The sequence below is a fragment of the Macaca mulatta genome, chromosome 10, assembly GCF_049350105.2.
Source record: "Macaca mulatta isolate MMU2019108-1 chromosome 10, T2T-MMU8v2.0, whole genome shotgun sequence".
NCBI lineage: Eukaryota > Metazoa > Chordata > Mammalia > Primates > Cercopithecidae > Macaca > Macaca mulatta.
This window is the reverse complement of record NC_133415.1, coordinates 13,823,403-13,844,266: the sequence shown is the minus strand read 5'-3', so window position 1 is coordinate 13,844,266 and position 20,864 is coordinate 13,823,403. Positions and strand designations below refer to the sequence as shown.

At 52.8% G+C, this 20,864-nt stretch overlaps 3 protein-coding genes across 9 annotated transcripts in view; 2 read left to right on the top strand and 1 right to left on the bottom strand.

Annotated features, from left to right (window-relative positions):
* The first annotated feature begins 331 nt into the window (after positions 1 to 331).
* On the top strand, positions 332 to 6,054 carry NOL12 (nucleolar protein 12). The gene is given in 6 exon segments (NM_001193831.3): positions 332 to 468; positions 2,462 to 2,567; positions 2,866 to 2,914; positions 3,391 to 3,533; positions 5,131 to 5,228; positions 5,614 to 6,054. Coding segments are annotated over 6 exon segments (642 nt in total). The 5' UTR covers positions 332 to 385; the 3' UTR covers positions 5,777 to 6,054.
* Positions 6,055 to 15,609: 9,555 nt separating this feature from the next.
* The window catches only part of TRIOBP (TRIO and F-actin binding protein), a 74,133-nt gene continuing 68,878 nt past the window's right edge, over positions 15,610 to 20,864 (top strand). Inside the window, exon 1 of the mRNA XM_015150294.3 lies at positions 15,610 to 15,738. Within this exon, the coding sequence (XP_015005780.3) occupies positions 15,625 to 15,738 (114 nt within the window). The 5' untranslated portion in view covers positions 15,610 to 15,624. The remainder of the gene's footprint in view (positions 15,739 to 20,864) is intronic.
* LOC107000659 (guanine nucleotide-binding protein G(I)/G(S)/G(O) subunit gamma-10) overlaps positions 17,400 to 20,864 on the bottom strand; it is a 44,047-nt gene continuing 40,582 nt past the window's right edge. For 6 of the 7 annotated variants that reach the window (XM_077949764.1, XM_077949763.1, XM_028827732.2 and 3 more), the window contains one exon: positions 17,400 to 18,072. In XM_077949764.1, the coding sequence (XP_077805890.1) occupies positions 17,795 to 18,072 (278 nt within the window). In that variant the 3' untranslated portion in view covers positions 17,400 to 17,794. Of the gene's footprint in view, positions 18,073 to 18,448; positions 18,590 to 20,864 lie in introns of those variants that run through there. The other variant, XM_028827735.2, reaches the window with a different exon arrangement.

The window sequence follows — 20,864 nt, the reverse complement described above, 5'->3', positions numbered from 1 at the left end:
AAGTCACGGGGGATGCGATGGCTTGGCTTGGGCTCAGAGGCCTGACAGTACAGAAATTTTTGGCCATTCACGAGTAACTCCATATTGAGTGTGTGCCAGGCACAGTCCTAGGCAATCGGGTCCAGGGGACCTCGCTCTCACTGAAGCGACTCTGGGGAGGGGCTGGAACTGGGAGTCATGGAGAGGTCAGAGAGCAGCGCTTCATGCGTGAGAAGAGGGAAGAAAACGAGCTGGGAAGTCCCTTTAAAAGGCGGGGCCTGGCGGACGGAACTGCGGAGCGACGCTGAGGTGTGCGCCTGGGAGGAAGAGTACGCTACACCCGGGAGGATGAGTACGCTACACCCGGAAGTGTCTCCAGGGAGAGGAAGTCGTGCGCCTCACCGGTATGGGCCGCAACAAGAAGAAGAGGAGAGATGGTGACGACCGGCGGCCCAGGCTCGTTCTCAGCTTCGACGAGGAGAAGAGGCGGTGAGTGGCAAAGCCGGACCGGACTCCCCTCGAGCTGTTTTTCGCGGCCAAGGCCAGGTCTGGGGCCGAGCACGCTCCCGCGGAGGGCTCTTCCGGCCCCGCCCCCTGGCGTGGCTAGAGAACCCCTCTCGGCCTCCCAGCTCCCGTTCCCGCTTCTCCCTTCTCGGTCTCCCCACCTCGCCTAGTGTTTTCTGCGCCGCCAGACAGCCGGCAGCTCGGGTCTCAGAGGAGTGGCTTCGACCACCCTAGCCCAGCCCAGTCCATCGGCCCGGCACACAGTAGGCGCCCAGCCGTGGCTGGCGAATGATGAGTCAATGAAATGAGAGTGGCCTAAGTTCATTCATTCGCTCTCCAGACATTTATTGGGCTCCTTTGGTGTGCTAGGTCCCGTATCAGGAAAGTGAACCCTTGAGCCTCAGCGTCCGGCCAGACAAATAAATGGCACATGGTAGCGGGTCAGCGAAAAGCCCAGTGCTGGACTGTGGGACAAAATGGGAAGAGAGCAGCTGGCACTGCGGAGATGAGAAGGGGCTGAGATCAGACCGAGGGAGAGAGGGTGGGAAATGCTGGGCATCGTCAGGAAACTCCTAGCGTACATCAACAGGCCCTACAGGCGAGTTCAGGGTCAGGTGTCTTGGAGACATGGTGTTGGTCCAGTGCAGGGTTTCTAAAGGTCTGGATGAGGGTGGCCTGAAAGCCCTGTTGAGAGAGTAATGAGGTTTGCCGGTGTGGAAGGGGTTACTGTGTGTGCCCCCGCGCCTGGCCCTGTTCCCTGAACCTGAGATCCCTGGAGAGTATTGAGTGGAAAGGGGCAGTATCTCCTTTATTTTCCTAAATGTATCTTTTTTTTTTTTTTTTTGAGACGGAGTCTTGCTCTGTCGCCCAGGCTGGAGTGCAGTGGCCGGATCTCAGCTCACTGCAAGCTCCGCCTCCCGGGTTTACGCCATTCTCCTGCCTCAGCCTCCCAAGTAGCTGGGACTACAGGCGCCCGCCACCTCGCCCGGCTAGTTTTTTGTATTTTTTAGTAGAGACGGGGTTTCACCGGGTTAGCCAGGATGGTCTCGATCTCCTGACCTTGTGATCCGCCCGTCTCGGCCTCCCAAAGTGCTGGGATTACAGGCTTGAGCCACCGCGCCCGGCCTAAATGTATCTTTTCTTTAAACTTGGGCAAGTAACCTAGACTCTGTGCCTCAGCGTCCCCATCTGTAAAATGGAGATTGCTACCCACTGCACAGGTTGTTGTGAGGGTTTTTTGTTTGTTTGTTTTTGTTTTTGTTTTTTTGAGACGGAGTTTCGCTCTGTTGCCCAGCCTGGAGTGCAGTGGCCAGATCTCAGCTCACTGCAAGCTCCGCCTCCCAGGTTCACGCCATTCTCCTGCCTCAGCCTCCTGAGTAGCTGGGACTACAGGCGCCCGCCACCTCGCCCGGCTAGTTTTTTATATTTTTTTTAGTAGAGACGGGGTTTCACGGTGTTAGCCAGGATGGTCTCGATCTCCTGACCTCGTGATCCACCCGTCTCGGCCTCCCAAAGTGTTGGCATTACAGGCTTGAGCCACCGCTCCCGGCTGTTTGTTTTTGAGACAAAGTCTAGCTGTGTCATCTAGGCTGGAGTGTAGTGGCCTGATCTCGACTCACTGCAACCTCTGCCTCCCAGGCTCAAGCAATTCTCCCCACTCAGCCTCCCGAGTAGCTGGGACTACAGGCATGCGCCACCACACCAACTAATTTTTGTGTTTTTAGTAGACATGGGGTTTCACCATGTTTGCCAGGATGGTCTTGAACTCCTGGCCTCAAGTGATCCGCCCACCTCGACCTTCCAAAGTGCTGGGATTACAGGCGTGAGCCACCATGCCTGGCCATTGTTGCGAAGGTTAAATGAGCTAATACTTGTACATTTTTGGAATGGTGCCTAGCACGTAGCGAGCGCGGCATTAGCCGTTTTTCTCCTAGAGTGAGCCCTTCTCTCCTTGTCTCTTCCGGCTTCCTTCCTGTAGGGAGTACCTGACAGGCTTCCACAAGCGGAAGGTCGAGCGGAAGAAGGCAGCCATTGAGGAGATTAAGCAGCGGCTAAAAGAGGAGCAGAGGAAGCTTCGGGAGGAGGTGTGCAGGGGGAAGGTGGGAGGGGGTCTTTGATTCTTAGGGCACTTGTAGCCCTGGATTTCCCTAATAGAGGCAGCTGCAGGCATGGGGCGGCGTGTGCGTGGGCAGGACTGGGGAACAGCTTATACAGGTGGAGACTCCGTGGGCCTGGGTCTGGGAACGATGGAAGATGGAGTCTCCTCCTGATCTTGCAGTAGGGATCATGGTCTCACTCACCTTGGGGGTGATTAATAATACCCTGGCCTGAGGTTGGACTAAGAGGCTATACTCACTGTGTTCCCTGCCCACGTGGTTTCAGCGCCACCAGGAATACTTGAAGATGCTGGCAGAGAGAGAAGAGGCGCTGGGTAAGTGGCTTGCTTGGCCTGACCTGGAGAACAGCTGACGGGCCTGGTGGGTGGAAGGGATAGAAGCTGACCTCCTTGGCCCTAGGGATCTTGGGGGGTACCCTGGGGCCAGGGGTTGTCCTAAGCACCTCTAAGTGCAAATGGAACAGAGACCAGGAGAAGGAGGCCCAAACCCCATGGTTAACCAAGCATGAGCAGAGAACCCAGTTTTTGAGGATGGAAAGGACTAGGGGCGGAGGGGAGGGACAGCTGTAGCTGTCATAGAGGGTTTGTCTGACATGGGAACCAGCTAGAGCATGAAGGAAACAGGATCATTCACAACATGCATCCGCAGACTAGGCTCTACAGCCAGTGACCTTGTGGATGCGCTCCACATCCACAGAGTAGAGGAGGCATTGCACTCCCGGGAGGGAGGGAGGCTGGAGCCTGGTCTCTCGTTCCCCTGGCTGACACCAGGTCTGTGTCCACCCCCACAGAGGAGGCAGATGAGCTGGACCGGTTGGTGACAGCAAAGACGGAGTCGTTGCAGTATGACCACCCCAACCACACAGTCACCGTGACCACCATCAGTGACCTGGACCTCTCAGGGGCCCGGCTGCTCGGGCTGACCCCACCTGAGGTAGGTCCCAGTCTCAGCCCTGGGAAGAAGCAGTGTGGGGGCAGACTGGCTTCTCAGGGTTGCTCAGTGCTGGCCCATGTTGTGGGTACCCCACTGCAGGGGCTCCTTCCCTTTGGACCCTTCATTCCCTGCTTCTGGGGCGCTGCAGAGGCCAGCCCCACTGCTGAGCAGCTCAGGAACTTGGGCAGGCTCCTTCACCTTGCCTGCTTCCCTTTCTCCATCAGTGAACTGGGGGTTGCTGATGGTGGCACCTGCCTTGTGGGATTGGTGTGAGGATAAAAGTTGTTAATCTGTGTGAGTCACTTGGCGCAGCGCCCAGCCCTGTTGTAAGCTTCACAAAAGGTAGCTGTTTGTTGTGATCGTTCCCATTGTGCGATTTGCAGCCCTGGCACGTCTGTGTGCACTAAGTGGGTTTTCAACCTGTAGGTGGTGAATCATGAGTAGGTTGCAACCAGCATAAAAAAAAAATAATGTAATTGCAAATATCTGAAAGTATCATGTTAAATATTATTTCATGAGACAGCTGTTTCCATTGCAGTTGTATCTGGGTTTGCCTAAGAATTTATGGACATATATGCACACAGTTATGATATAAAACATATTTCCTTGAATGGGTTATCATGTCCTTAATTCCTGGAGCCACTCCCCATCACATCCATACTGATCTTGGGGCTGGGCACGGTGGCTCACGCCTGTAATCCCAGCATTTTGGGAGGCCAAGGTGGGTGTATCACCTGAGGTCAGGAGTTTGAGACCAGCCTGGCCAACATAGTGAAATCCCATCTCTACTAAAAGTATACAAATTAGCCAGGGGGCCAGGTGCAGTGGCTCATGCCTGTAATCTCAGCACTTTGAGAGGCCGATGCAGGCGGATCACCTGAGGTCAGGAGTTCGAGACCAGCCTGACCAACATGGAGAAACCCCGTTTCTCCTAAAAATACAAAATTAGCTGGATGTGGTGGCACATGCCTGTAATCCTAGCTACTCGGGAGGCTGAGGCAGGAGAATAGCTTGAACCCGGGAGGCAGAGGTTGTGGTGAGCCAACATTGCGCCATTACACTCCAGCCTGGGCAAAAAGAGCGAAACTCCGTCTCAAAAAAAAAATTAGCCAGGCATGGTGGCGTGCGCCTGTAATCCCAGCTATTTGGGAGGCTGAGGCAGGAGAATCGCTTGAACTTAGGAGGTGGAGGTTGCAGTGAGCCAAGATCGCACCACTGCACTCCAGCCTGGGTGACAGAGCGAGACTCCATCTCAAAAAACAAAACCAAACCAAACCATACTGATCTCACACCAGTCTTTCATTTTACGCTCATTCTTCTGCAAGGTCTGATACAAAGACAAGTCTTGTCCCCATTTTGCTAGGATTTTCATTCCTGAATGTTCAAGTACGTACTGGAAGCTTCTAGGGGCAGGAGAGGGTTTGGAAACAGGCCTTCCCCTGTGTAATCCTTGCTTTAGGACAGATAGACTGTTCTTCCATCCGAGGCCTTCTTTAGTCCCCTTCCAGGCCTATGATGCACTTGCCAGAGCCATGGTGGCTCGGGGTGTCCAGCCCAGGCCCCCCGAGCTACTGCTACCTGTCTTGTGCTTCTTTAGGGAGGGTCTGGAGACGGGTCTGAGGAGGCGGCGTCATCCATGGAGAAGCCAACCAAAGCCTTGCCCAGGAAGTCCAGAGACCCCCTGCTCTCTCAGCGGTGAGTCTTGGCCTGCTGCCTTCCCGGTCCCACCCCTCCTGGCTGGCAGTAGTGACCTGGCTCTTAGGGGTGGTGTGGAGCAGGTGTAGGGCCCGGAGCAGCCCTTTGCTTTGCCTGTCCAGTGATCCTCAGCCTCTCCTCATTGCCCCATCCTGTCCCACCCACCCCTGAGAGTGTCTGACCTCCGATGCCTTTCGTGCCTGGGTGAAGGGCCTGTCTCTCTCAGTTGAGTTGCTGGCAAGCACTCTGGAGGTAGAGCAGGCCAACTCTGGCATGAACTTGGTGGTCCTGGCATTTGCAACCTGTCCTGACATCCCCTCCATGAGCCAGGTGGTGAGTCACTCCACAACGCAGTCTTAAACTGAGGCTTTCTGCCCATCCCCAGGATCTCCTCTCTCACAGCCTCACTGCATGCACACAGCCGCAAAAAGGTCAAGAGGAAACATCCCCAGCGGACCCAGGACTCCAAGAAGCCCCCAAGGGCCACTCGTACCAGCAAGGCCCAGCGCCGCCGTCTGACAGGCAAAGCACGGCACAGCGGGGAGTGAGACCAAGAACCAAGCAGTGCCCCAGCCTAGGCTTCGAGGACCTGTCCTTTCTCAGCTTGGCTGTCCCTGTAGCCCAGCCTGCACCTAGGTAATGACTGCACAGCTCAAGGTTGGGAAGCCAGGACCTATCTGGCCTGGGGCCAGCTGCCTTTGCCTGGGGTTTGAATTCTAGAAGGAGCAGGCAGCGGAGAGCAGGCCTCCCCCAGGAAGAGCCTTCAGAGCCACGCTGGGGCATCTTCCCAAATGTGCACCCCACCTGGCACTCATCAGATTTCTGGAACTCATCAGAGAGTTGTGTGCTTGTGATTTGTTTGTCCGTGATACCACGCACACGGCAGGTTTCTGGGGTGGTGGAAATGGTCGGGGCCCATGGGTCTGTCTCCAGCAGTTTGCCCTGTGGCTACAATAAAGTCCAGTTCTCCCTGTGTTTTATTTATTTATTTATTGAAACGGAGTGTCGCTCTGTGGCCCAGGCTGGAGTACAGTGGCTTGATCTCAGCTCACTGCAAGATCCACCTACCGGGTTCCACCATTCTCCTGCCTCAGCCTCCTAAGTAGGTGGGACTACAGGTGCCCACCACCACGCCCGGCTAGTTTTTTGTATAGCTCTCCCTGTGTTAAGATACTAACCAGGGTTGGCCGGGCGCGGTGGCTCAAGCCTGTAATCCTAGCACTTTGGGAGGCCGAGACGGGCGGATCACGAGGTCAGGAGATCGAGACCATCCTGGCTAACACGGTGAAACCCCGTCTCTACTAAAAATACAAAAAATTAGCCGGGCGAGGTGGCGGGCGCCTGTAGTCCCAGCTACACGGGAGGCTGAGGCAGGAGAATGGCGTAAACCCGGGAGGCGGAGCTTGCAGTGAGCTGAGATCCGGCCACTGCACTCCAGCCCGGGCGACAGAGCGAGACTCCGTCTCAACAAAAAAAAAAAAAAAAAAAAAAAGATACTAACCAGGGTTAAGGATCCGTGTGTCCATTGCTAGAATCCAGAGCCCACCTGCTGCTCTGAAAAGCAGGCTTCTGAGGCCACTGGGGGAGCAGTGCCCCCCATGCCCTTCACCGAGGAGCCTCTGCCTATGCCTTGTCCTGGGCCCCAGGAGTCTCCTCAGCTGACACTGAAGTGGTAGAAGCAGTCGAGTCCCAGGTCATTCCCCATCACCACACTGGGGCAGCGTCCCCAGACTTCCAGTATCTCCCAGGCGGGGCCTAACATGGAAGGATTAATTAATTCTTTTTAAAGCAATTGCAGCCCGGCTCAGTGGCTCACGCCTGTAATCTCAGCACTTTGCGAGGCCGAGGCGGGCAAATCACTTAAGGTCAGGAGATCGAGACCAGCCTGGCCAACATGGTGAAACCCTGTCTCTACTAAAAATACAAAAATTAGCCGGGTGTGGTGGCACACGTGTGTAATCCCAGCTACTCGGGAGGCTGAGGTTGGAGAATCGCTCGAACCCTGGAGGTGGGGGCTGCAGTGAGCTGAGATCATGCCACTGCACTCCAGCCTGGGCGACAGAGTTTGACCCTGTCTCAAAAAAAATGAAAAAATAAAGCAGTTACATCTTGACTTGCACACAAGTGGCCCCTCTAGAGAAGACCCTGTGGGTGCCAGCTAGAACTCAACAAGGGGCCATGTCTTCACACTCCTTCCGGATGGGTGAGTGGATGGAAACCTTGTCCCTTGTTTGTCCCGGCTTGTCAGTCCTGGGCAGGAGTGAAATAATTTCAGGTTGTGCCTTGGTTAGAGGAGCTACGTTGGGTCCTAAACACTAGGACCACAAAGGGGAGTGAGCTGTGTTCCCAGGGCTTGCCAACGACCATGGACTATGGAGTCAGGATGACAGGACAGTGTGGTGAGGGGCACCTGCGACAGGACTGCGGGCTCTACGCACCGTGATGCGGGAGCTCCTGGAGCGGGGGGAGCAGTGAGGCAGGGTCTGCAGGGCTGTCCTCTCTCCACAGCCAGCAGCCAGGGCTTGCAGTGGGGCAGGCTAAGTGACTGTGGCTCAGTTATGCTGTACCTGGGAGTGGGCAGGCCCTCTCCCATGTCACCATCAAAACCCACTCATGAAGGCTGGTGGGAGTCTGAGGGCTGCACCGGCTATGGCAAAGGCACCTCAGGGACTGTGCTGAGCACCTTGGCCTGGCCTTCTGGCTCCGCCCACCTGCTCTCCCTGCCACCTTTTCGTTGTCCTCCCTGGGTGGCATGTGCTACTTGGCTGCCTCGTGCCTGGGCAGAGTGGTGCCTATTATGGGCCCTCCAGGTGGCTCTGGTGCTCAGCCTGCTGTGAGCAGGAACAGCTGAGTCCCAGGGGTTCTTGTACACAGCAGGGCTCAGGTTTGAATCCAGGCTCTGCTGCTTGGTCGCTGCATGAGCTTCTTGCGGTGCTGACCTCTCTGGTGTGTTTCCTCATGTGTAAGATGACATAAGGTACCTACCTCTTAGGGCTGCCCTGAGACTAAAATAAGACCACGTGCATGAACCACTTCCCAAAGCGCCTGTTGCTCTCTGGCTGTGTCTACTGCATGTCACCGCTGCTGCTGCTGCTGCTGGGACGTCTGACTCCAGTTCCTTCTCCCCTCTCCAGTGACAAGGTCATTTACAACTTACATTTACAATTTATAGTGTTTACCAGTATTAAATTCTTAGCCACTCCTTTCCGTGTGTGTCTTCAGTTCTTCCAGCAGACCAGGAAAGTTGAGTCACAGTGATTTGACCAATTCTAGGATCGGGGTGGTGGATTCAGAGCCCTCTGGAGAACTTGTCTTTTCTCCAGGAGCCCCTCACCGTGCTGTGGCGGCATCTGAGCTCCTGCCTCCTATTCCTATTGCTCTCCAGAGTTGGGCCTCTGGGAGATTTATGAAGAAGAGTTAGGTTTAGCTGCATATGCTCTAAAACAAAATTGAAAAACAACTGGCTTGTGTAAGAGTTCCCAGGTTAACAAAGATGGGAGGTTCCCAGCCTGGAGCTGGGAAGGTTGGAGGTTGGGATGCTGGGCTTCTAACTCTATGCTGTGTGCCATTTTCAACATATGGCCCTTGCCTCACAGCACAAGGTGGCTGCTTGAGCTGCGGCCAACATGTCTGCATTTCAGCCAGCAGGAAGAAAAGGGGATGAAAAAGAACATGCCCCTCCTTTTGAAAACATTTAGGGCCAGGTGCGGTGGTTCACGCCTGTAATCCCAGCACTTTGGGAGGCTGAGGCCGGTGGATCACCTGAGGTTGGGGGTTCGAGACCAGCCTGACCAACATGGAGAAACCCCTGTCTCTACTAAAAAAACCACATTAGCTGGGCGTGGTGGCGCATACCTGTGATTCCAGCTACTCGGGAGGCTGAGGCAGGAGAATTGCTTGAACCTGGGAGGTGGAGGTTGCAGTGAGCCGAGAATCGTGCCATTGCACCCTAGCCTTGGCAACAAGAGTGAAACTCCATCTCAAAAAAAAAAAATTGGCACTTGGCGTGTCCTGTTGACCAGGCAGGAGGCAAAGGCATGAGGCAGAGGCAAGGGACCTCCTAGCTGCAAGACAGGCTGGGAACTCTTCTATTTATTTATTTTTCGAGATGGAGTTTTGCTCATCGTCTAGGCTGGAGTGCAATGATGCGATCTTGGCTCACTGCAACCTCTGCTTCCTGGATTCAAGCAACTCTCCTGCCTCAGCCTCCCAAGTAGCTGGGACTATAGGCATCCGCCACCACGCCTGACCAATTTTTGTGTTTTTAGTAGAGACGGGTATTTGCCATGTTGGCCAGGCTGGTCTCGAACTCTTGACCTCACCTGCTGTGGCCTCTCAAAGTGCTGGGATTACAGGCATGAGCCACCCCTTCCAGCCAGGAACTCTTCTATTCTGGGAAACTAAGTGCCCAGATGATAATTGGGGATTGTGTTAGAAAGGGGAGAATGGGGCAGGGCGTGGTGGTTTATACCTGTAATCCCAGCACTTTGGGAGGCCGAGGCGGGTGGATCACAAGGTCAAGAGATCGAGGCCATCCTGGCCAACATGGTGAAACCCTGTCTCCATTAAAAACACAAAAATTAGCCGGGCATGGTGGCACGCGCCTGTAATCTCAGCTATTCGGGAGGCTGAGGCAAGAGAATTGCTTGAACCCAGGAGGTGGAGGTTGCAGTGAGCCGAGATCATGCCACTGCACTCTAGCCTGGCGACAGAGCGGGACTCTGTCTCAAAAAAAAATAAATTAAAAATTAAGAAAAAATATATATATATATAAATTACCCAGGTGTGGTGGCGGGTGCCTGTAATCCCAGCTACTTGGGAGGCTGAGACAAGAGAATCGCTTGAACCCGAGGGGCGGAGGTTGCAGTGGGCCAAGATCACGCCACTGCACTCCAGCTTGGGTGACAAGAGCAAGACTCCATCTCAAAAATAAAAGGAGAGAATGGGTGTTGGGGTACAATCAGCAGATTATTTCACAGAAGCCAAATATATAAAGGGCTGTCATGAGGGGATCCATCTGTGTGGGGCTTAAGTCACAGCAGACATTTATCCATCCTCGGTTTCCACACTGAGGTCAGGCCATGTGCTGGTAAACGATGAGCTGTGGCCATAGTTACCCGAAGCTGGGCTCAGCCTGCTAAAAGAAAACTTCTTTTGGTAGGATCTGTTTCGGGGTGGCCTGAGCTCTCCCCAGGGGGGTGAGGTGAGGTGAGGAACTGTGGGGGCAGGTGTTCCAGGATCATATAAGCCTCAGCTTCCATCCTTTCCAAGGTCCCAGTGGCGTTGACGACCTTGACATCCCCAGGTTTGAGCCATTGACCTTCCTTTGGCTTGCAGGTGGCTCTGGTGAAGAGCTTCGGTTCCTCCTGAGCTCGGAGAGCTCACTGCCTGCTCCCTTGTGAGCACTGCTGGAAATGCCTGCCTTGTTCTGAGCTAGCATCGGCCTCCGCTACACACCTTCAGAGGTTTGCAGGCTGTTCTCAGCCTTTCTCGCTCTCCTCACCTTTGAGCCACCTCCTAGGAGAAGCCTTCTCTGCTTCCTCCTTTCTCCACCTGGCCTCCCATGATAGTAGGTGTTTCCTTCTTGTAAACACTGAACACAGTGGATCCTGGTTTGTCCCTCGAACCAGATCACGAGCTTTCTGAGTGAGAAGTTGTATCTTAGTCATTTCTGTTTCTGCTCTGGGCACAAGCCTTTGTCAATGTAGGTTCTCAGCCAATTCTGTCTGAATCCAATCCCCAGGTGATCCCCAACAACTCTCGAAATAAAATAAGATTTCCATGACCCTAGTGCCAAGCTCACCTGCCTGCAAGTGTCTGAATCTAGTCTACCTTCCCCATCTCATCACTGCATCCATCTCTCCTGGACTCCTGCTGCAACCTTCCTCCCTGTCCAGTGAATTTCACCCTCTTCCTCCCCTCCCAGTCACCGCAGTTGCCAAATATCAACCAAAAGGAAAAAAGATGGGAAACAACCTTTTTTTTTTTTTGAGACAGAGTCTCGCTCTGTCGCCCAGGCTGGAGTGCAGTGGCCGGATCTCAGCTCACTGCAAGCTCCGCCTCCCGGGTTCGGGCCATTCTCCTGTCTCAGCCTCCTGAGTAGCTGGGACTACAGGCGCCCGCCACCTCGCCCGGCTAGTTTTTTGCATTTTTTTAGTAGAGACGGGGTTTCACCGTGTTAGCCAGGATGGTCTCGATCTCCTGACCTAGTGATCCGCCCGTCTCGGCCTCCCAAAGTGCTGGGATTACAGGCTTGAGCCACCGCGCCCGGCCTTTTTTTTTTTTTTTTTTAAAGGCAGAGTCTCACTCTGTTGCCCAGGCTGGAGTGCAATAGTGTGATCTCGGCTCACTGCAACCTCCGCCTCCCGGATTCAAGCGATGCTCCTGCCTCAGCCTTCTGAGTAGCTGAGACTACAGGCGCACACCACCACGCCCGGCTATTTTTTTTTCTTTTTTAGACAGAGTTTTGCTCTGCCGCCCAGGCTGGAGTGCAATAGCGCTATCTCGGCTCACTGCAACCTCCGCCCCCGCGGTAAGAAAACTGTCATGACGGAGAGGTTAAGACTCTAGTCCAAGGTCTGTGGCTAAAGCCAGCCCAGCGGACTGTCGCCAGAATGAACCAACGGGAAAGAGGTCAGAAGGAGCCAGATCCGCCAGTGCCAGCCCTCTCTAGGGCTCCCTGGGGACCCCCAGTGGGCGAGTGCTGCAGGCTGCCCAGGCTAAACGTGCAGCGAGTCCCGCTCTCAGAGGTATCCGTGCCCCGCCCGCCTCCGCCCCGCCCCTTGTTCTGGCTTGTCCAGTCCCACAGAGTCTCACAGTCTTCATGTAAATGAGGCACCCAGAGAGAGCCTATGCGAGCGTGTCAGGGGCGTGGCCTGCCTTCCACTTCCCGAGCATCGCTCTGATTCATTGTTAAAATAAAGAGGCCATGACCCTGGCACTCCCACCCCGGCAGCCCCTGTGCGTGGAAATCCAGCCAAGGTTAGCACTGGGCCGCAGAAAAGAGGAGCTGGTAGGGGGAGGCCTACGGGAGGGGTAGGGGTCGAGGGATCCGGGGAAGAACTGGCTGAATGCCTGGATGGAGAGGGTCTCGGGTCCATTCTCTGGGTGGGGCATGTGTAACTGCTTAAGGTTTTGATTATTATATCCACATCTCAAGTGCATTTTAGAGAAGGATTCTGCCTATTGGGTGTGGGTAGGGGAGGAAACGGGAGCAGAGAGGGGCACGTGGAGTAGAGCCACCTACCCACCCCCAGGAAAATTCAGCGGCGTTCTCCTGCTAGGCGACGCTCCTTTATGTGGCCAGACCAGGAGAGAAACGCCCAGGACGGGCGGGGCCGATGCGCCCCTCTTCCACCACCAGGAGCCGGGAGGACGACCGCCCGGGGAGGATCAGAGACCCTGGGGCCACGGAAGGGCCAGTGGGTGGCCCTCTCCCCACCGTGCCCTGCTGTCGCCCCCACCCCATTCCCTTCTCCAGGTCTGATGATGGAGGAGCCTTGGCCCTGGCTGTCCCAGGGGAGGAGGTGAAATTCCTCAGCTCTCCACCAAGATCGGCAACAAAAGCCTGATCCCTGGAACACACCAGGTGAGGATGAATGAATGTGGGCAGGTGACCTGGGGGCACCAAAAGCTGCTTGTGTTTTGGGATGTTGGGTTCCTCCCACCCCCCACCGTCCCCTTGGGGCTCTGTGTGGGTGGGGAGGGCATCTTTAAGTGACTCTCCTGACCCAGCTTCATTCTAGGGCATGAATGTTGGCGGCCCAAGAGGCACCCAGAAAGGAGAACCCTTGTACAAGTTAAGACACCAGGGTTTCAGAAGGGTGTGATGCTTCACACCTGTAATCCCAGCACTTTGAGGGGCTGAAGGAGGAGGATTACTTGAGGTCAGGAGTTCAGGAGTTCAAAACCAGCCTGGGTAACACAGCAAGAGCCTTTTTGTTTGTTTGTTTGTTTGTTTTTTGAGACACACTGTTGCCCAGGCTGGAGGGCAGCAGGGCGATCTTAGCTCCACCGCAACCTCTACCTCCTGGGTTCAAGCAATTCTCTTGCCCCAGCTTCTCGAGTAGCTGGGATTACAGGCGTGCGCCACCACGCCCAGCTAATTTTTGTAGTTTTAGTAGAGACAGGGTTTCACTATGTTGGCCAGGCTGGTCTTGAATTCCTGGCCTCAAGTGATTGACCTGCCTCAGCCTCCCAAAGTGCTGGGATTATAGGCGTCAGCCACCGCACCTGGCCAAGAGCCCATTTTTACAAAAGAAAAAGTTAAAAAATTAGCTGGGCATGGTGGCGTGCACCTGTATTCCCAGTTACTGGGGAGGCTGAAGCTAGAGAATCATTTGAGCCCAGGAGTTTGAGGCTGCAGTGAGCTGTGATCGAGCCACTGCACTCCAGCCTGGGTGACAGAGCAAGACCCTGCCCCCACCACCTCCTCAAAAAAGAAACTAGGGGCCAGGTGCAGTGGCTCACACCTGTAATCCCAGCATTTTGGGAGGCTGAAGGGGGTGGATCACCTGAGGTCAGGAGTTCGCCTGGCCAACATGGCAAAACCCCGTCGCTACTAAAAATACAAAAATTAGCCAGGCATGATGGCACATGCCTGTGATCCCAGAAACTACTTGGGAGGCTGAGGAAGGAGAATTGCTTGAACCCAGGAGATGGAGGTTGCAGTGAGCCGAGTGAGCTGAGATCACACCACGGCACTCCAGCCTAGGCGACAGAGAGAGACTTTGTCTTAAAAAAACAAAACAAAACAAAAAAACACATTAGGGTTTCTTTTTGGCTAAGCTCTGCCACAAACTTGCTGTGTGACTTCAGGCTGTTCATGTTTGTCAAAGACGTCATCCTCAACTCTGAAAATATCTGGTCAGCCTTTTGCCTCCCTCGCTGTGCTTCCCAAGGGAGCTGTGCGAGTTGGCAGTATGATCCAGTGCTCCTCACTTCCACCTCCAAGAGAGCAGGGACACACACAGCCCTGGATTTGAATCAGCCACTGTGACCTTGAGTGAGCAAAGGAACCTCTCTGAGCCTTAGTTGCCTGATCTAAAATGGGCATTAATTTGATCTACAATGCAGAGTAGCTATAATACAAGGACACTCAAACTTTGGGGCGCACTAGAATCACCGGGGAAATCACTTTTTTTTTTCTTTTTTTTTTTTTTTTTTTGAGACGGAGTCTAGCTCTGTTGCCCAGGCTGGAGTGCAGTGGCCGGATCTCAGCTCACTGCAAGCCCCGCCTCCCGGGTTCACGCCATTCTCCTGCCTCAGCCTCCCGAGTAGCTGGGAGTACAGGCGCCCGCCACCTCGCCCGGCTAATTTTTTTTTGTATTTTAGTAGAGACGGGGTTTCACCGTGTTAGCCAGGATGGTCTCGATCTCCTGAACTCGTGATCCGCCCGTCTCGGCCTCCCAAAGTGCTGGGATTACAGGCTTGAGCCACCGCGCCCGGCCTTTTTTTCTTTTTTAAAGACAGAGTCTCGCTCTTGTCACCCAGGCTGGAGTGCAGTGATACGATCTCGGCTCACTGCAACCTCCACCTCCTGGGTTCAAGCAATTCTCCTGCCTCAGCCTTCTGAGTAATTGGGACTACAGGCGCGCACCACCATGCCCAGCTAATTTTTGTATTTTTTGTAGAGACGGGGTTTCGCCAGTTGCCCAGGCTGGTCTTGAACTCTTGGGCTCAAATGATCCGTCCGCACTGGGCACAGCTGGAATGTGCATTTTTTTGTTTTTTGTTTTGAGATGGAGTCTCACTCTGTCGCCCAGGCTGGAGTGCAATGGTGCCATCTTGGCTCACTGCAACCTCCGCCTTCCGGGTTCAAGCCATCTTCCTGCCTCAGGCTCCCAAGTAGCTGGGATTACAGGCACACCCCATCACACCCGGCTGATTTTTGTATTTTTAGTAGAGACGGGGTTTCACCATATTGGCTAGGCTGGTCTCGAACTCCTGACCTCAAGTGATCGGCCCGCCTCGGCCTCCCAAAGTGCTGGGATTACAGGCATCAGCTACTGTGCCCGGCCTGGTATCTGCATTTTTATGAACAGCCCAGGAGGGTGTAATGCAGAGTCCTTGGCATGCACTTTCAGCAACACTGCAGTAAGGACTAGAAATCGCACATCAAATGCTGGCAGAGTGCTTGGGTGCTTAGTAGGTGCTTAGCGAGTGTTTGTTGAGTGAATAAATGAACAGGAATGGATGGAGAATAGGAACATCCAAAGGAATGGATGAGTAACCTTATTTCCTTGGTCCTTGTCTGGAAACTGGGGCAACTGGGGCTGAGGTTCAGGTGAGTGGCCAGCCAGTCATCTGGTCTTTGCCTCTCCCTCATTTTCGCCAGGCCTCACCTAGAGGTTCAGCCATTGGATTATAGGAACTGCCCTGCCCTGACTCACCCAATATGGAGGAGGTGCCTGGGGATGCCCCCTGTGAACACTTTGAGGCCAACATGCTTACCCAGAACCGCCGTCAAAACTGCTTCCACCCTGAGGAGGCCCACGGAGCAAGATACCAGGTGAGCCAGTTCTCCACGTGGTTGAGGTGGTTTGGGATGGGGGCATGGGTGAAGGACTGGGCCTGTGGTGTCCGCTAACTCACAGTTGAACCCAGATGCTGACCTTCCTCCTGGCCAGAGCCTCGGTTTTCCCACATTGCAATGAAGTGGTTGAACCATGTGAATGTTTCACAATCTTCAGTCACTTTCCTCCTGCTTATATGATACGATTGTTACCATAGCCTCATCTAATCTATTACTTACTTTGTTAGTCTTTAAATCAACATCTTTTTCCCCTCCTATTGTAAAAAAACTTCACATCATCAACACAAGTAGAAAACTATAATTATTTCCTGTGTATATAAAGTTAAGGAGAAAGGTAGAGCCTGGGCACAGAGGCTCACACCTGTAATCCCAGCAGTTTGGGAGGCCAAGCAGGTGGATCACCTGAGGTCGGGAGTTTGAAACCAGCCTGGCCAACATGCTGAAACTCCATCTCTACTAAAAATACAAAAATTAGCTGGGCACGGTGGTGCATGCCTGTAATCCCAGCTACTCGGGAGGCTGAGGCAGGAGAATCACCTAAACCCGGGAGGCGGAGGTTGTGGTGAGCTGAGAACACGCCACTGCACTCCAGCCTGTCTCAAAAAAACCAAAACACAGAAGAAAGGTAGAAAAAGAAAAAAACAAAACAGAAATGTCATTAAACCCTAACTCGAGAGTATTTTCTTTTTCTTTCTTTCTTTTTTCTTTTTTTTTTTGTAAGACAGAGTCTTGCTCTGTTGCCAGGGCTGGAGTACAGTGGCGTGATCTCAGCTCACCACAACCTCCACCTCCTGGGTTCAAGCGATCCTCCCACCTCAGCCTCCCAAGTAGCTGGGATTACAGGTGCCTGCCACCATGCCCAGCTAATTTTTGTATTTTCAGTAGAGACAGGGTTTCGCCATGTTGGCCAGGCTGTTGTTAAACTCCTGACCTCAGGTGATCCACCTGCCTCGGCCTCCCAGAGTGCTGGGATTACAGGCATGAGCCACTACACCTGGCCTCGAGAGTGTTTTCTTTTCTTTTTTTTTTTTTTACGAAGATTGAATCTGCTTTATTTATATACACAATGGGGCAGCCTAATGCACATCATAACATTAACTTTTCCAAACAAGTTTGCTAAGAAACTGCTCCTATATTTAGTGTTAAAAATAAAACAATCTTCCCATTTAGAAAAATCAAGACATCCGTCAATTAGTAAAGCCTATTCTTCCTCCCAGCAATTTGTACTTTCTTGTATTCATTTAGGAATTGTGAATTCATGAGAAAAGAACACTTTTTTTTTTTTTTTTGAGACGGAGTCTCACTCTGTCACCCAGGCTGGAGTGCAGTGGCCGGATCTCAGCTCACTGCAAGCTCCGCCTCCCGGTTTACGCCATTCTCCTGCTTCAGCCTCCCAAGTAGCTGGGACTACAGGCGCCCACCACCTCGCCTGGCTAGTTTTTTTGTGTGTTTTTTAGTAGAGACGGGGTTTCACCTTGTTAGCCAGAATGGTCTCGATCTCCTGACCTCGTGATCCGCCCGTCTCGGCCTCCCAAAGTGCTGGGATTACAGGCTTGAGCCACCGCGCCCGGCCGAAAAGAACACATTTTTTATGTGTTAAATATCTTCCAGGAACAACAGTTTACAAGTATTCATTTGTTTAAATAAACACAACTATTTTCCTTCTTAAAATGTAAACATCCAGTAAATAAAACATACATGATATTCCAGGTATAGAAATATTAGTAACTCACTTATGAAACAGGTGCATTTTGGTATATTTGGTGGTAAGGTTTTTCTTTGTCTTATGTATAAAAGTACTTGCACAAAAAAACAGGCTATTACTATTTAAAACACTATTCCTTCACCCAGTTTCCTCACTCAAGTAGAAACTCATGAATTTCTGTGATTTTCGCTATAGGACCAGGCCACAGGAAAGGGCTAAAATATCTCTAATTAGAGCTAGGGAAAAGTGTTTTCTTGAGACTTGAAGGCAGTCATTCGTCACTTTGTGCTCGAAGACATTCCTCAGTGAACTTCTCTCCTAGAGCCTTCAGAGTAAAGCACAGGATCTGGGCTCCCGGAAGGGGTTACTTCCGGCTGGAACACCCACCAGCAGGGCATCCTTGCAGGCATTCTGCATACAGTATTGTTGAAGCTCTGCAGCTGCCTGAGGGACCTTGATCCTCTCCATGCCAGCCTCCAACTTGAGCTGCTCCACCAGGCGCTGCAGGGCGCTCGCGCTAGCGCTGGAGGACATGGCGGCGGCACTGGGTTCTGAGGGCCGAGAGTGTTTTCTGTGGAAGGCTCTGAGCTTGAGTCCTGCTGTCTCTTTGTCAAAAAGGGAGATTAGCAGATGTTAGAGAGATGTTAAGAATACACCAGCATCATCTGGAGATTTTCTTTCTCTCTCTCTCTTTTTTTTTTTTTTCCTTTTGGAGATAGGGTCTTGCTCTGTAGCCCAGGCTGGAGTGCAGTGGTCCAACCATGGCTTACTGTAGACTCAACCTCCCAGGCTCAAATGATCTTCCCACCTCAGCCTCCTGAGTAGCTGGGACTACAGGCACATGCCACCACGCCCGGCTAATTTTCTTGTAGAGACGGGATCTCACTATGTTGCCAGGGCTAGTCTCAAGTTCCTGGGCTCAAGCGATCCCCCCACCTCAACCTCCGTAACTTCAGGGATAACAGGTATGAGACACCGCACCTGGTCTGGAGATCTGGAGATTTTCTTCTTCAAGTTATTAAAGGAGTGAAGAAGAGTCCTTTTCTTTTTTTTTTTTTTTTTTTTTATTTGAGACGGAGTCTCTCTCTGTCGCCAGGCTGGAGTTCAGTGGCTCAGTCTCGGCTCATGGCAACCTCCATCTCCCAGGTTCAAGTGACTCTCCTGCCTCAGCCTCCTGAGTACCTGGGATTACAGGAGTGCACCACCACGCCTGGATAATTTTTGTATTTTTAGTAGAGTCAGGGTTTCACCATGTTGGTTAGGCTGGTCTCGAACTCCTGACCTTCTGATCTGCCCGCCTCGGCCTCCCAAAGCGCTGGGATTACAGGCATGAGCCACTGCGCCCAGCCGAGATTTTCTTCTTCAAGTTATTGAAGGAGTGAAGAAGAGTCCTTTTCTTACCTTGTGATTGATGTAGTCTGCTGCCAAGCCCCCATGCATGTAAACACAGAGGACCTGATACACACGATGAGAAACCTCAGACCCATGAACCTCCGAGGGTCCTTCCAACCTTGACCCCCATGGCTTCGTCATTCCCACTGGGGTCTGAAGCTCCTCTTTTTTTTTTTTTTTTTTTTTTTTGAGACAGAGTCTCGCTCTGTTGCCCAGGCTGGAGTGCAGTGGCACCATCTCGACTCACAGCAAGCTCCGCCTCCCAGGTTCACACCATTCTTTTGCCTCAGCCTCCCGAGTAGCTGGGAGACTACAAGCGCCTGCCACCTCGCCTGGCTAATTTTTTGTATATTTAGTAGAGATGGGGCTTCACCGTGTTAACCAGGATGGTCTCAATCTTCCTGACCTCGTTATTTGCCCACCTCGGCCTCCCGAAGTGCTGGGATTACAGGCGTAAGCCACCGCGCCCAGCCTGAAGCTCCCCTTGAGCCTGGCAGCCAGTTTCATGCAGGGGTTAGTTTCCTAGAGGTGCCATTGGGAAGGGGTTACTGCTGTTGGGCTTGGGAGCCAGGCAGGCCCGAGCTCCAGTCCTAGGTTTGCCGTGACCTGCTGTGTCCCCTGGGGTTAACTTCTCTGTCTTCACTGTCCTCATGGCTGAAGTTGGGGCAATAGGCTTCTCATTCAGGACATCTGGCACTGCTTAGCCCAAGCCCCATGTGGCTAATTCAGTTCATGTTAGTTTCCTGTCTTCCCCCTTCCTGACCAGAAAAGTAAACCTTGGAGGACTCTTTTCTACTAGTATTTTTTTTTTTTTTTTTTGAGACAGAGTCTCCCTCTGTTACCCAGGCCGGACTGCAGTGGCACAGTCTCGACTCACTGCAACCTCTGCCTCCCAGGTTCAAGCAATTCTTGTGCCTCAGCCTCCCAAGTAGCTGGTAGCTGGGATTACAGGCGCCCGCCACCATGTCTGTCTAATTTTTGTATTTTTAGTAGAGGCGGGGTTTCGCCATGTTGGCCAGGCTGTTCTCGAACTCCTGACCTCAGGTGATCCACCCACCTCAGCCTCCCAAAGTGCTGGGATTACAGGAGTGAGCTACCGCACCTGGCTTCTACCGGTCTTGATACCTCCAATAATAGCTTTCCTGTGTCGCCTGCAAGTTCAGGTTCAGGGAACAGATGCCTGGGAGTCCATCTTTCATGCAAATGACCTTCTCCCAGTGGTTGGGAAGATGGCAAGCATGGAACAGGAGAGCTCTGGATTCAGGCTGGTCTGAGTTCTAGTCGCAATCCCACCATTTCCCACCTGAGACTGTGGGTCAGCTCATGAATTCATATATACTGAATAGGTGCTTAAAATGTGCCAGGAATTATGCTAGATGTTGGGGAAATCATGATAAATCAGAAAGGCACAGTCGGGCGCAGTGGCTCACTCCTGTAATCACAGCACTTTGGGAGGCCAAGGCGGACGGATCACTTGGAGTTCGAGACCAGCCTGGCAACATGGCAAAACCCCATCTCTACAAAAAATTTAAAAAATTAGCTGGGCGTTGTGGCATGCAGCTATAGTCTCAGTTACTTGGGAGGCTGAAGTGGGAGGATCACCTGAGACTGGGAGGTGGAGGCTGCAGTGAGTCGTGATCGCATTACTGTATTTCAGCCTAGGTGACAGAGTTAGACTATGTCTCAGAACAGAATAGAAAAGAAAAGAAATCAGGGAGGGGGAGGGGGAGAGGGAAGGGGAGACGGAGAGGGAGGAGGAGATGAGGAGAGGGGGACATATCCCTGGCTTGACTTCATAGGGCTTGTAGTCTAGCAAGAGAAATGGACAATAAGAAAGTAATCATGCACATGATTATTTAATCTTGGTTGTGATAAATGTATAAAGGAATAGTAAGTGGCATGAAGGTAAAGGATAGGGCATTGGGGAAACTGTCTCCAAAAAAATGACATTTCAGCTGCTTGGTAAAGGCTGTGCAGGCATTAGCATTAGTCAGTGAAATTGCAG